Below are 15,515 nucleotides of genomic sequence, written 5' to 3'. Positions count from 1 at the left end.
GCATAAATAGAACAAGATTGGGGAGGTTGAAGAAAGTTAGAAACACATTTTTTACACCAAGAAGACTTAAAGAGATCAAGATAGATAAGTTGAGCAGATTCAAAGCACAGGAGAGGAGCCAAGGCCACGAAGCAGGCCAAAATACAGTCTATACAGTATTGTACAATAGTTTAGGTTGGCAGATTCTCAATTGACCAACAGGTAGATTTATCTTATTGAGTGCAGATATGATTTTTTTGTGTATACCACACAGCTGTTAGTTTGACTGCTTGTGGAGGTTTCCTTATAAGTTTGGGATATTTAAATGAAAATATGATTGGAGGGTGTAATTACCAGCGTATTGTGTTTATGCTTTCGATGTTCATTTTTCAGCTATATATGTGATTGCTGCATGTTTATAAAATATTTATTTCTGTTGTGAAATTGATTCAGATCTGGTTTATTTAATTGAGGGAAATATAGGATAGCAATTACCAAGGGCTTTAAAATTGATAAAATTCATCTGTTAGAGCTAGGGCATTGGAGACAAAGGAGCTTAAAGCATGCTCATACTCGTCCATCCAAGTGATACGCCATATGTAAAAAAGGGGATGCATACCAAGTGCTCTAATGCCATGATGAGGCCAACCAAAGGAGTATGCCAATACAATGCCTGCATAGCCCCAAAGTGTCAGGGAATTCCACCAAGGGATTCATACATCTTCATATCCAATAATTTAGCAAAGAATGGAGACCAGAACATCACTTGATGAAGTGCAATGTTATTTCTTTCATGATAAGCAAGTGCATCAAGCAAAACACCATCAAAGCCTCTAACACATCATCATCCATGTCATCAACAATCCAAGAAACCAAGTGAGAACCAACAAATGCTAGCCATCCAAAGCTTTTTTTGATAAAAATCGCAAGGGTAGTGAAAAAAATTCACTAGTTTAAGACCTCGTGCAAAATCAGGGGTAACATGTAGAATAGTAGAACAAGTATTGATATTTCACTTGTAAAAGTGGTTCTCTCGTTACTTAAACATCTTATACAAACTTCCATTTTGGGTAAAAGAATAACTTTTGAGTTTAAAAGCATGGTCCTTCATAAAAGCATCTTTTGCTACCTGCCACATTTATGGGTAAGATTTTGTTTTGCATCACTCAGGCTCAGATTTTTAAATATTTCCACGATGCCTAGTATAAATTGGTTTATATTGATTCTTAAAGACATTGTTCCCTTACAGATAGCTTTTAGATTGAAAATTGAAATCAACAGACAAGCATATTAGACATTGAGTTCATGTATTCAGATTTGTCTACTATGGCTTCTTTATTTTGCTTTTATTCTCTACTAGTAATAAGAGGGAAGCATTCAGAAGTTCATCGCAAGTTTTATATCCTGCTTGCTGAATGATATTGTATGAATTCTAAGATTCTTATGGTGCCAGAATTTGATTTACTTTAGTAGCTTCATTATATGTGTGATCTTTTTTAAAGTATTTTCTGTGTCCATCATTCCTTAGTACAAAGAATTTTGAGGATTTTAAGTTGCAGGTTTCAGTGATACTTTCTATGGCAATGATGTAGGAAAAATGTAATCCAATTATGACAGCATACAAATTGGTGACAGTGGATGCCCCTTACTGGGGTTTTGGTTCTCGTTTGGAAAAAATGCTTCTATCGGTATGCTTCCCATTTCAGGCCCCTATTTTTTAAGTTAAAAACCAAATACCAGACATATTTGGTTGTCCATAGTGTCAATTTTTGTGAAATACGGAAGAATTAGAATATATTGTTTTATAATAGCCTTGCAACCTGTAATTCTGATTTCTACAAAATTAGCAAGACATATTTTTACATATTCTGATTTCATGGTTTGCATATTGGCAATCATATTATTACAGATCCGAATATATTGTCACAATTCTTTGAGTGCAGCGTGTATTTTGTATGGACTATAAAAATAACAAAATCAAACTCTGCTTTGCCATGCGTTTAGGACACTCTACAATAAAATATCTCAAAGGAAAAACTTGATCATAACCAGAAATAGAGCCATCTTATCTAGGTGACATACCCCTATAAATATTTGTTTGTATTGTTATGAGGTCTGTTGATGCTGCCTAGCACACACACCTAGTTTAGTGTGGGAAAAGTCCTTAACCCCACAAAGTGTGGCTTGGTGGCAAACTTAAGAGATGGGGCTGTCACCTATTCCCAACTCTCTCCATTAAAGCTCTCTCCAAGGTAAAGCTAAGGGGGGTGGTCCCTAATGAAGGTTAGATGAAGAAATATGAGTTTCTAGGAGATCTTAGGTTAATGAGACTACTTTAAAAAATTATGAGCAAACTTAGTGAATATAATGAGCAATACAAAATATGGATTGAATAATCAAATAAGGATATTTTCAATGATCATCAACATATCTTTCAAAATATAAACATGTAAAACCAGTGCCTTGATGATTGCTTCAAGCCATAGTAAAGACTTGCTCAAATAAATATTCAAAATGAAATCAGAAGTAGTCCTGCAAAACAAATCAATGTTAAATGAAAAATATCAATTGCAAGGTACAAATTGCACTTTAAAGAGATGCTCAAATAAAGATACTATCATTCATGAATCATGATGATAAGCATGTATAGCAGTAAGTTAAATGATAATGACTTGCAAATGAAATTAAATGAAACAAAGCTTTACTCTCAAAGAAAAATGTTGTACTTGTTAAATGAGATACTTCAACAACAAAAATGACAACTTCAATGGATAGTGAGGTTGTTCACCATAACAAGTACATGAGATAAATTTGCAAGTAAATTTGGAAAATGCTTTAAAATAAATGAGTTAGAATGATATGCACTTAGCTAAGGTGAAATGCAATTATCTTGGTAAGTTTTTAAACTAAATGCCTGTTCTAGGTGAGAGATTTTCTCTTTAAGCTCTTACCAAAGGGTAATGATTGGGGTGGTTGAAAGGAATAGGGGCTGAGGAAGCACTTGTCTTCGTTAACGATACTCTTCCCCTAATCCTTACAAGCCATGTGTGCCTTCATTTCTATAAGGGGCAAAGCCACCTTCATAACTGCAAGGTTGCACACTTTACTTTACTCCATACCAATTAGAAAAACTTTTAAGGAAAACCTATTATTTCTATTCAACCAAGCTTATGCTTGGAGGTAAATTTTAAGTATGCAAGATCTAAAACTAAAATGCCTAAATGCTTGTATGTTATTAGTGCTTGCAAAGGAAAATGCCTCAAAGTAAATGGATAAATTGCTCAAAATTGCATCAATGACTTCCAATATTACTCACAAGCTTGTAAAAGTAAATGGCATGTAAACATAAGCTTCATAAGTGACCAAGATTTGCAAATTTGCTCCAACTAAATGCTTAATCAAAGGATATACCAATGGACAATATACTTAAGCATAAATTGACAATGAAGCATGTATCAATTGAAATGTAGCCAAGAGTAAAATGCTTGCTTGTAAGTGAGCAAAATGATTACTTAAAATGTATGATGCATGATCAAAACAACAAGTAAGCATGTAATGAGGCAATATATTCCAAGGAAACCAAATGCTAAGTAAATGAGTTAAACTTGCCACATAAAACTTAGAGTACTTGTATTTGCTCAAAGATTGTGCATGGAATGTAAGAGATTGCAAATACTTGAGAAATACAAAGCAAGCTAAAATTTGAAATTAAATGTGGATGCTATGTGAGTTAGATTACCAAAAGAGCATGTAAATGAACTAAGTGAGAAAACTAGAAAATGGAAATGCAAGTCAATCCATCCAAGAAAGGTCCTCCCTCTAAATGAGGAGGAGGGATGCCATGGGTAAATGCCCAAGCTCCCACAAGAAAATTGGAATTTTTATTAAATGTTACAATGAGGAGAAGGCCTTTAGAAGGCTGCCCAAAAGATAAAGGATAAACTTTTACAAAGTAGGAGCTTTAGAAGCTAGAGTCTCCTTGTGAAACTTGGCAACCTCAATAGCCAATGGAAAATTTAACAAAAATCTGAAATTACAAGAAAGAAATCAACCTCAAAGGGCCCATGGCCTAGCTATTTTGCAGCTGCCCTCAAGTGCTCATGGCCTCCTTGAAATTGATCTCCAAAAGTGTGAGAGGTCTTGCAAACACTAGTTAGAAGTTTCAAAAATCTCTCCTCAAGACTTGTCACAAGATGAGTTGCCAAAGGCTCCAACTATGGGCTGCAAAACAAAGAGGATTATTAGTGGAGAGAGCATGCAAAGAAAACAAAATATGGTACATACTAATATACAAGAAACCAAACCAAGTGAAAGGAGTGAACCCCCATACTTGTCTAGTTTAGAAAATTGCTCTTAATTAGCTTATGAAATCTTTGAAAGCTCTAGATCAAAAGAAACATGTAATTTAAATTTATAAATGATTCAAGTAGATAATGGGAAAAAGAACTCCCCTCTTGCTTCTCTTTAGATGAAATCCTTGAAGTGAAAGTTGATGGGTCTTGAGCAACCTTGAATCTGAGAGTGAGTTGATCTATGTGAAACTTCTCCCACGCCCAAATGGATTCCTACACACAATTCAAATAGATTTTCCCTACACACTTGAAGACAAATATTAGCTTGCAAAAGGAATTAGAGCAACACAATGGGTGAAATAGACCAAAGATTCCTCCAAAAATCAATTGGCAATCTCACTCCTAGAATACTACTGTAAACGCTTGCACATATTGATCCAAAATAGATGACAATAGAAGCTAACAACATTCAAATGTATAAGAAATTGAAGCACAATAACAATAGTATGGAAATAAATCACCTCAAAGTGCCAAGAGAACACCACCAAAATTGCCCCAAAGTCTTTGTTTTTATTAGCAAAATGCAAGTGTACAAAATGACAATGTTCTCAAGCCCAGTAGCTAATAACATGAATACATAGTGAGACTCCAATGCTCACTTATATAGAAATTTGGGAGCAAATCCCAATGAGAGATCCAAGTGACAAGTGGTGTTGGAGAAGATCCCAAGAAGAGAAGTCGAATTCCAAGTGGAGAGATGAGATGACATGTGTGGAGCTTCAACCAAATCGAACTCCTTGAGGTGGCCATCAAATTCTTCAAGTAAGTCAAAATTCCATGTGTGAGACCAAGATATGCCAAATGTGCAACAAGAGGGAGTTAACTCCCCAACCATCAAGCCATGAAGTGCCACATCGAATTGATGTTCCCAATGTGCCATGCATTGGAGCTCCTTGAGGAAATGCGTGGGCCTTCCTTGGGGAACTCGTTGATCCATGATGATGCCAAGTGTAGAAGTAGTGGAGTTATGTTGGAGACAAGCCTCCACTAAAATCTCAATAAAAAATCCATCCAAATATTCCCTCATGTGCATTTACTCCAAAAAATTCGATTTTCCCAGTCAGCAAATTGAATTCTCTTTTTGTAGCAAGAAAATCGATTTTCCCATGTGATAAATGCTTTGATGATGTTAGGTGCCAAATCATCTCCCACTTGTCCTTTGACTTAACTCTTGACTTGAGATAATTTCCAAGTCATTTCCATGTCATTTTCTCACATGGAGTTATTTATTTCTCTCCATTTATTTAATTTCTGGGCTAATTTATTCCCACATTTTCCACTAAACTTAGGAAAAGTGGGTTTTGAGGGTCTAAAACTTATTTTTTACCCCTCAAAGTGTGTCATAGTAAAATGTTGAGGGTGAGAAGAGAAGTGTAATTTTGAGCACACATGCCCCATACAACTTCTCTAGACATCACTTATTACGAGTGTTCCACGGGGACATGTCCCCCAAGGTCGAGTGCACGCACCCATGCACCCCTCGCACACCATGCACCTGGGACGGGGGGACATCTGGGGGTGTGTTTCCCCAGTGTGGGGGGCGCGACTCCCCAAAAGGGGTGCTTTCCCCTTTGAGGGATGTGACTCCCCAAAAGGGGTGCTTCTGGTCGTCCCCTTTTGAGGGGGGATGCGCCCCCCCTTGAATTTGTCTAATAGCACTTAATGTAGAGGACCAATCATTGAGATTAACTCCTTGATATTGATTTTATTTTCAGTCCTCATTGTCCACTTTTACTTTTCACTTTTAACTTGATGTGATACTAGATATTGAATTTTAATGACCTCAGACCAACTATTGACTCCTCACTCTTAACTATTTTTGAGTTTGAGATTTTGAGTTATATCAATTTCAAATTAAGTAATTTACTATCGCAGTATGAAGGGGTTTCTGCAGTGCATTATATTAGATATCATTTTTTGGGATTCAACTGTGTTAAGTCATTCACATATGACCAAGTCCTCACACTTAACTATTTTTGAGTTATATCAATTTCATATTAAGTAATTTACTATTTTAGAATTAAGGGGTTTCCGCAGTGCATTATATTAGATATCATTTTTTGGGATTCAACTGCGTTAAGTAAGTCATTCATGTATGACCATTTTCATGAGAGGTAATCGTAACTGACTAATTTCTCATGATTTTTGAATAGTCCACTTAGCATTCATTGCATCAGGTGATGCTCACAGGGGTGAAGAAGTGGGATTGAAACTAGTGAAATGAATCACATAGCATCAATCATCACTTCCGGGGCTTTCACCCAGTAACCAAGACTTCCCGGGAGGTCACCCATCCCAAATCGCTTCTGGCTCAAGCGTGCTTAATTGTGGAGTTTTCCCCACAATCAAGCCCACTTAGCTTGCTATCCCATTTGCAAAACCTTAGAAAGTATTGTGCCTCATGAACCATTCAAGTAGAGTTCCCTTCACTCTTTTGAATTTGGGGAAACTAAGTGGGCTTGATTGTGGGGAAAACTCCACAGTTAAGCGCGCTTGAGCCAGAGGCGATCGGGGATGGGTGACCTCCCGAGAATTCCTGGTTATCGGGTGCAAGCCCCGGAAGTGATGATTGATGCTGTGATTCATTTCACTAGTTTCAATCCCACTTCTTCACCCTTGTGAGCATCACCTGATGAAATGAGTGCTAAGTGGACTATTCAAAAATCATGAGAAATTAGTTAGTTACGACAATCTCTCATGGAAATGGTCATACATGAATGACTTACTTAACGCAGTTGAATCCCAAAAAATGATATCTAATACTATTTTATTGTTCAAACTTCAATATCTAGTATGTAGTATATAGTAATATACTAGTATGTTTTTCTTTTAAATTTTAATGTAGATTCTAGAATGATGAATGATGAATTTAAGTTTTTAATCGATGTAGATTATAGAATGATAGATGACATGGATCTATGTATTTGAATATTTCATTATTGAATCACATGGTATGGATGAATGATGAATATATCATATGAATGATGTAGTATCAAAACGAGTGATGAGGAGGGATCAATGCATGCCATTATTTAATTCAATTATGAATATAAATTTTATGTGTGGATCAATGTATTTACTATTACTGTTGGACACCTAATCCTAAATGGGTTAGTGTGGAAGCTGAATAGACTAAGTAGTCCAAGAGACCTTGGGATGTGAAACCCAACGGTCACAACAATGTACTATAAATGTATATCTCATGTTAATAAAAAATGTATTGCATGTTTTATCTTTCATATCTCTCTTGCTGTCCATGTGTGTTTAACATGGTATCAGAGCAGGCGTATTCCTGCCCTGCATAATTAATATGAGCCACTTGTTTTCTGTGGCCTTTCTTACCTGCAAGTCATGTACATTCATATAATTGTCAGTGCTGCTATTATGGATGTAACGTACATTCCAGCAATCTGAAAATAGAGGCCTGGGTATTTTAAGAGTCTGTCAACTCTGCAAAACTTGCCTGCCTTCTCAGTCTAACGCTCAGCCTATCGCTCTCCCCATCGGTTCCGCTGGTCGCTCTGCGCTAACTGTTCTGATGCCTCTGTCATCAACGCCTCTGTCACCACTGCGCTCTGTCCATAACGCTCTATAACACATCTGTCTCTCATAAGTCGCAGCTTGTCTCTGACCGCATCGGAAACTGAATAGTCGAGGTTCGAATCTCCATCAATGCTGCTCTGACATCAATGCTGGTTGAAACGCTGTGTTATGGTATTGGTATTGATGCGTTTAACTGTATTGCGCTGAATTGAAATGAAAACACTGTTGGATTGACTGTGTATCCGTGTTGAGAATTTTCACCTTTCCTAGTTGTTTCTTTGCGGGTTTCTTACAGTTGCTGGTCGTGTGGGAGTTAACCGTCATGAATCGTCCATTGTAGAGTTGTTTGAGAGACACACTCTCTGTAACAGATATATAAATATTATCACTGCCTAGCATATACTAACAATGTAAATGGGCGTCGCCTTGTTAGATATTTTGGAGATATTTTCTTACAGAGGTTTCTAACAACATCAGTGCTTGTAATAAGCTCCATTTGCTGCAGAATCACCTTGACAGCCGAAAGTACAACTGCACAGTTGGCATGCTGAAGACGAGGAGTTACACGTTCAACAATGTTCTCTGCATCTCGGGCATCACTTGCCTTGTATTTTGAAAGAGCATCTAGTATAAACACTTGACCCCATTCAGTGCATTCATTGAGCGCTGCCAAAAGTTTAAAAAGTGTGTGACTAGTAATTTCAAATATTGCTCTACTACTGTTTTCTTGGATCTCTGCCAGTGCTGCCACGACATTCGCTACAACCATGGGATTGCTATCTGAAATCAAGTCCTTAAGAGTCTCTAGAAACCCTCTATCCTCCACCAGTTCAGCATTAATATCATAAAGTTTAGCAACACATATAGCAGCCGTCTTTCGCACATAAGGATCATCATCCTTGAGGCATCTTTGAAGCGGATCACACAAATATCTGTGTTTTTGTCAACCCGAATACAACCCATTGTTCGTACAACAGTATACACTGTATAATATTAATTTTGCTGAATACACTGTATGATTTGTTGCGTTGGTGTATTTGAAGACTGGTATGCGTGGTTATTTTGGTTATAATAATTGATATGCGTGGAGGTGTGGAGACTAACCGTGACTCTTCTTTCACATATATATACACTTGTGTTGTGATACGTTGCTCTCGGCGCTGAAATGAATTGATAGTTCGTGACCTGTGTTGCGATACCTATGGTTCATTTGAAGTGGTGGAACAGTTTGCAATATATACACGGTGCGTATGATGGTCCCTTGGATGAATGTATTGCGTGATTGAACAATTAATTTATCTCTGGCATGGATTATATATGCGTTGGAATTGGTTATGTATTGAAGTGTGCACAACCTTTGTTTTGAGTATTAATATCCAAAGGAATATTAGATCTCCTTGATCGTATAGCCAGATGGGTTATAGTATTTTTTTGGGTTGTCGTTGAACAACATTTGGTCCAACAGCTGCATCAATTTATTGATATCATCAGAAGCAAGCGCATAAACAGTTGCTGGCAAATTTTGCAACTTTTCATTCAGAGAAATCGCCTGATCATAGCCAGTTGAAAGCTGAGAATTGGGGACAGACGAAACAACTTCTCTGCATTTTTTCAGCAAACTTTCCTCCTGTTTAGACTTTCGAATCTCCACCAGGTTTTCCTCCCGCTTGTGACGGGCCTCCACTGTATCGACCGCCACCTTGTAACGTTGCTTCCGGGCATCGGCTTTGGAATTGGGTTTGACAGACATTTTGGCCTTCGGGATCTCAGAAATCTCGCAGAAATGATCCAGGAGAGGTAAGGAGTTCGAGTCACAACGACCCCACGAGCCTTTACAAGGAGTCGAATTACCATTCCTTACTGTTGATCGCATTACTTGCTTGTTGGGTACACGCTAAAGTTTGTGGGTTACAAATCCCCGGTCAGAGGCCGAATTTGTCATTTATGTTAGGGGATATTAAGAGACAGTGTGTATTAGGAGTTACAATGAATCGATGTGTGTTTAACAGAAAATTTCGTTACAAAATGCCAAAACGCATCAGTGTTTGCCATTGTTTTGTAAATTCGAAGTTGTCAAATTTGTAATCTCTACGAATAGTACAAAGAATCTATTATATCTTGTACTTCGGGCCTCATAGCAGCCATCACATGCATCTGCACTCGGATTGGTGTGCATGAATCACTCCCACTGAGTGCCATGAATATCACCAAGGGTAGAGATTTATGTTAAAAACTCTCGATATTTCGTTGTCAATAATAAAATAAGACAGGTCTGCTAAGGCTGTGGCCATGGTTAGGCCGAGATATCTGTTCAAAACTCTCGATGTGTTGGAGAACGCAAGTGTATCGAAGTCCGCTCAGCAACGTATATGCTCACTGTCACTGTGATATACAGGAAACAAAACGTTGTGTTGTGTGTCATAGGTGTGCATGAAAACACTTATTGTGCGTAAAGTTTAGGAGCCAGCAAGTCATTGGAATTCAGGAGCTCGTATTGGCATAAAATTGCAGAAGACCGAGCTTGTCATACTCAGGTGGTTGAAACCACTACTGTACTATGTCAGAGGAAAAGGTTGCTCTTGGGTACAATTTCTGGGTATTGCAAAAGTGGGAAATTTTCATCTTAAATAGTTGAAACTTCTACCGAAATATCTAAAGGAACGTGCATTGGAGACTAAAACAACAACAACAACAAAAAGGGGGGGGGAGTGCATTTTTGGTCATTTGATTGTTTTTACAAATATATTGTTGATTTGATTGTCTGAATAATGGAGAAAAATCATGGATTATTAGAGTTATTAAGCACTCTAATTTATCTACTGATGGAAGTATAGTTAAAGTCAACAAAAACTTTAAAACACTCTCAGAGATATTCAAAAATCTTTACAATATGCACAGGAAAAGATTGATTTTTTGCAACTTGAGACAAAGCTACAACAAGAAGAATTACAACAGTGGAGTCATCATTCTGAACCTGTTTCTGTTCATAAAATTGAAACAGACTCCCATAAACAGCAAGACACTAATGTTGCAAATTCAGTGCCTAATACAACAACAGATTTACATGCAAATGCAGAAACTCAGTCTGCACTTCCCAAGCCCATCATCAGACCTTGGGAACAACTTGTCCACAACAAGCACAGAACTGGTCTTGGATATGACAAGGACTTGTCCTTTCATATTCCAGACTATGCCAAGCCCATTCAGTTTCAGAGTGCTGGATTCATTCATGACAGTTCACCTCCAGCTGTTCCAAATTCTGCCCCTCTTCCACAGCAACAACAACAACAACAGATTGTGAAATGCCAACACTGTGACCGAGTTGGCCATTTGAAAGATCACTGTTTTGATCTTCATCCGTGTAAGCACTGTCATAAAATGATAAAACCAGTCATTCTTCACACAGATGCTTCAGAAACAAACATCCTGCAAGAACAAAGATTCATCTTGGATGGATCGCTTCTTGGCAATGGGCATCAACAACCAAGAAGATATTCCAAACACATGTCAGAACTTGTTCCAGAATATTGAACAATCTTGCAGTTGAGTTTCCTCCATCATCTCACCTTGTATCTGACAAGGGGGGAAATGATGGTCATCTACAAGCTTCAAAGTCACATCAAGCAAGCCTGAGCCACAACCTGCGACACCAGTTTTAGAATTGTAGCCAGAGACAAAGATGCCCCTGAACATGCCTTCAGTTGGCAATCTGGGACACTTCCTCTAGCAGAAGACTTCAGCTTCTTGCCAGTTTCAGAAGCATTCCAGGAACAAAATTGAGAACACTTCCTCTAGCAAAAGACTCCAGCTTCTTGCCAGTTTTGGAAGAGTTCCAAGAATTGCATTAAGCATTCCAGAGTTGTTGGTTATCCTTAAACCATCACAGGTTGAGACTTCCCTTTTCAGGTTGAAGTTTTACCTTTTATGCGGGGTGAGACCTCCCTTTTATGGTTGAAGGTTTCCCTCTTTAAAACAATAGGATCACTTCCTCTAGCATAAAACTTCAGTTTCTTGCCAGTTTTGGAAGAGTTCCGGGAACTGCACTAAGCGTTCCAGTGTTGGTGGTCATCCTTAAACCACCGCCCTTTTTAACAACATTTCATAGAGCACATTCAGCCTAGTGCTGCCATGCATATTTGCACATTTTGTATTATAGCTCTCTTCTTGGACTCATACATAACCCTTCGGATTAAGGGGGGGAATGTTGGACACCTAATCCTAAATGGGTTAGTGTGGAAGCTGAATAGACTAAGTAGTCCAAGAGACCTTGGGATGTGAAACCCAACGGTCACAACAATGTACTATAAATGTATATCTCATGTTAATAAAAAATGTATTGCATGTTTTATCTTTCATATCTCTCTTGCTGTCCATGTGTGTTTAACAATTACTATTAGTCTATTTATGTTTTCATTATTTAATATGAATATGAATTATATATATATATATATACAAAATTAAAAATTATATACCCTGACGCCGCCTCATACCCTCGAAATTTCCCTAAAATTTAAGGGTACTCCCGCACATCCGCCCTGTGTGTCTCCCCGCACCAGAGTCTTGGTGGAACATAGCTTATTACATTTTACATTCAGAATTTATTTAAATTTCCGCCCTACGGAAAATAAAAAAAAAAAAAAAAAAAAAAAAAAAAACTGACCCCTAGACTTATTCAAATTCCACGAAATTTTACGAGTGATCTAGTATGGTAATATACAATGACTCTAGACACTAGGACTCACCCAAGGCCTCACCATCAAGCCACACTCTGGATTTGGGGTTATGCTTGAAGGAAAAGACTCAATTAATTATTAAGTCCTCGAAAACACCTAATAATTAACCAAGTAAAAAAAATCTCTTAGAGTAAACTCACTTGATGACAATGTCTGAAGTTACCCAGGTCTGTTACATGAGTCAACTCATCACACTAGCATCACTTTACATCATCCCCATAGGACTTTTGGAATTTGAGTACAACATGAGAAGAAGATGAGAAGAAGAAATAAAGTTAAAAAACTCTAATGATATAGTGAACTCTGATGGTACATGAAGCCTTTGATATATCTTTGGCATGGAGCCTATCTATTTAGATGATTTATTAAAAGCAACTTAATCATGTAAACTCTTGATATGCTACTATCATATGCTTCTTTCTATGATGCTATGCAAAACAAACTATTCTAAAGGAAAGATTAATCCTTATAAGGAACTTGACAGTTAGTGAGCCTTCTTTAGTAGTTAAGATCCTTCACTTCTTCCTTCTTCGACTTCTTCTCAATTTCTCCCACTGCCTCAGCTACATGAGCTTTGCTTCTTTCCTTTCTTTTGTTGTTTTCTTGGCTTGGACAATCCCTCCTAAAGTGTCCAAATTCATTGCGCTTAAAGCATTAAACCTTGGACATATCTTTCTTCTTGGACTTTCCAAACTTTCCCTTATTTAGCTTCCTAACTCAGGCTAGAAATGCTTGAGAATGCTCATATGATCCAATGCCATCTTTTACCTTGATCCTTAATTCTTACAGAATGCATTGAGCCCATAAATCATCAAAAGGAGTTGAATCTATCTTGGAGTAGATGCTTGTTGCAAAGCTGCTCCATTTTGGTGGCAATGCATTTAGTACACAGATGGTCACTTCCAAATCAGAAATTGATTCCCCAAGTCCTTGCAGTTGGTCTCTTAGCCGAGAGACTTTCATGAGATAGGATGCCATATCGTCATCCTTTGTTTCTTCATTCTATATAACTTATTCCGCAAAGATATCTTTTGTCTTGATGTACTTACAGAGTACAAGTTCACTAGCTTGTCATACATAGCCTTGGAAGTTTTCAAGTTTGCAACAAATGGAACAAGAGAATCTTTAATGGATTCAACTATGATCCTTTGAGCCCTTACTTCCCCTTTCTTGTACTTTGCTAGTTCTTGTGTCTTGTCTTTGATAGCTTTTGTAATTCTCAAGTAACATACTCCATTACTTCTTGTTCTGTGAGTATCAGGTCAGTCCTTTTCTTCCATGCTAGATAATTTGATGCTCCAATGAGCTTATTTCTCTCCTTGCAAAAAGAACCCATATGACTAGTAGATTCAAACATGATGTAATAATATGATACTTGATAACCAAGATTCTTCTTGATGGTGTCTCCTGTTGGAAAAGTAACTAGGTTCGGTCTTCATAATTGTCCTAGTCCTCATGATGGATATGATGTAAAGAATATAAGAAAAATGATTTATTTATAAAGCATGGGTTTCATGCTTGTGTCATTGGTCAAATAGGTTAAGGCATCCATTGCATGCCTCTAGGAACTGTCATGAAGAGTCAATATAATTTGTAAAACCCTCTTGGGTATATTGTCATATTGTTTACAAAAGTTAATTAGACCTCTAGCTACAAGTCAACATAAAGAAGCACTACAAGTCGGCCTCTGGACCAGTATACATGTCGGCCTAGATCTTGATCATGTCAGCCTCTTAAACTTGCATAAAGAAGTATATATTGGAGCCTATTTGCATCCTTTTGGATACACAACACACTACAGTGTAGAGATTGGAAAAGACAAAGCTTGAATACAAGATTAATTGAAGCGAAGAAGATCAAAACTATAAGAAGCCTATCCCTAAACTAAAACATAAGAAGTTTGCTCAAAATCAAAGTTACAGAGGTCCAAAGGTGCAGTAAAGAAGTTAAAAATTGCAGAAGTATGCAAATCCGAAGATGTAGTGCAGAAGTCCGAAATTGCAGAGGCACAAAGGTCCGAAGGTGCAATAAATTGTAGAAGTACAGAGATCCAAAGGTGCAATATAGAAGTCTGAAATTGCATAGGTACAGAGATCTGAAGGTATAACACAAAAGTCCGAAGTTTACAATAAGAGGTACAAAGGTTCGAAGCTTGTAATAAGAGAAGTCCTGGAGACGTGTTGACTTGTGGGTAGAAGGTTTGAATTGGTTATTGGATCTTGAGAAGTCTCTTTTTTTGATCTGATTCTATAAGAAGGAGATTGTTTGAGTTTTCCCCAAGAAGTGGGGTTTTTCTCTGGTGTGGAGCCTACATTTAGTGTCTTGTCTCTTGTATCTACATTGCTAATAATTGCTTAATGAAAGAGAACCAAAATAATTAATAAGAAGACAATAAACTTCACAAGTAATTATTAAGCTAAAGAGAATCAACATCAATCTTTATCTGCCTTGATTTTCCAACATGGTATCAGAGCTAAGGTGAAGAAGAGACACCACATCTAGAGAGCAAAAAGAAGCCCATCTTTGTAGCAGCTTAAGAAAAATCATTGTTGCAGAAGGTATCCCTCAAATAGGAGTTCATCTCCAACACCTTGTGTCTAATCTAATGGCTTATACGTGCAAGGAAACCAATAAATTAGGAGCATCCAACTTCAAGGCATGGAAGAAGAGAATTGACTTAGCCCTTAGAGAGAATGAAGTCATGAAGTATGTTCTTGGAAAGGCCACTATTTCAGATTCAGAGGATGAAGAAGAAGTTGCAAAGTATGAAAAAGGCGAAGTCAAAGCTCAAAGAATGTGTTGAAATTTCTAAGTCTATCTGTTAGAAATTTAATTTGTATTCTTTTGGTTTATTTCTTCTACTTGTTTAAATTCGAACAAGTTATTTAAAACATATAAATAACAAAAT

General features: G+C 37.4%; 1 protein-coding gene across 1 annotated transcript in view; it reads left to right on the top strand.

The window, feature by feature from the left end:
• Positions 1-15,515, top strand: part of LOC149192612 (uncharacterized) — a 267,241-nt gene that overhangs the window by 89,466 nt on the left and 162,260 nt on the right. Inside the window, exon 8 of the mRNA XM_089404651.1 lies at positions 1,572-1,667. Coding sequence (XP_089260777.1) covers positions 1,572-1,667 — 96 coding nt within the window. The remainder of the gene's footprint in view (positions 1-1,571; positions 1,668-15,515) is intronic.

Source organism: Pinus tabuliformis, chromosome 2_2 (assembly GCF_031772625.1).
Source record: "Pinus tabuliformis cultivar Carrire ecotype Pingquan chromosome 2_2, CPIR1, whole genome shotgun sequence".
Taxonomy (NCBI): Eukaryota; Viridiplantae; Streptophyta; class Pinopsida; order Pinales; family Pinaceae; genus Pinus; species Pinus tabuliformis.
The sequence above is the reverse complement of the archived record's forward strand: the minus strand, read 5'-3'. Positions and strand labels throughout refer to the sequence as shown.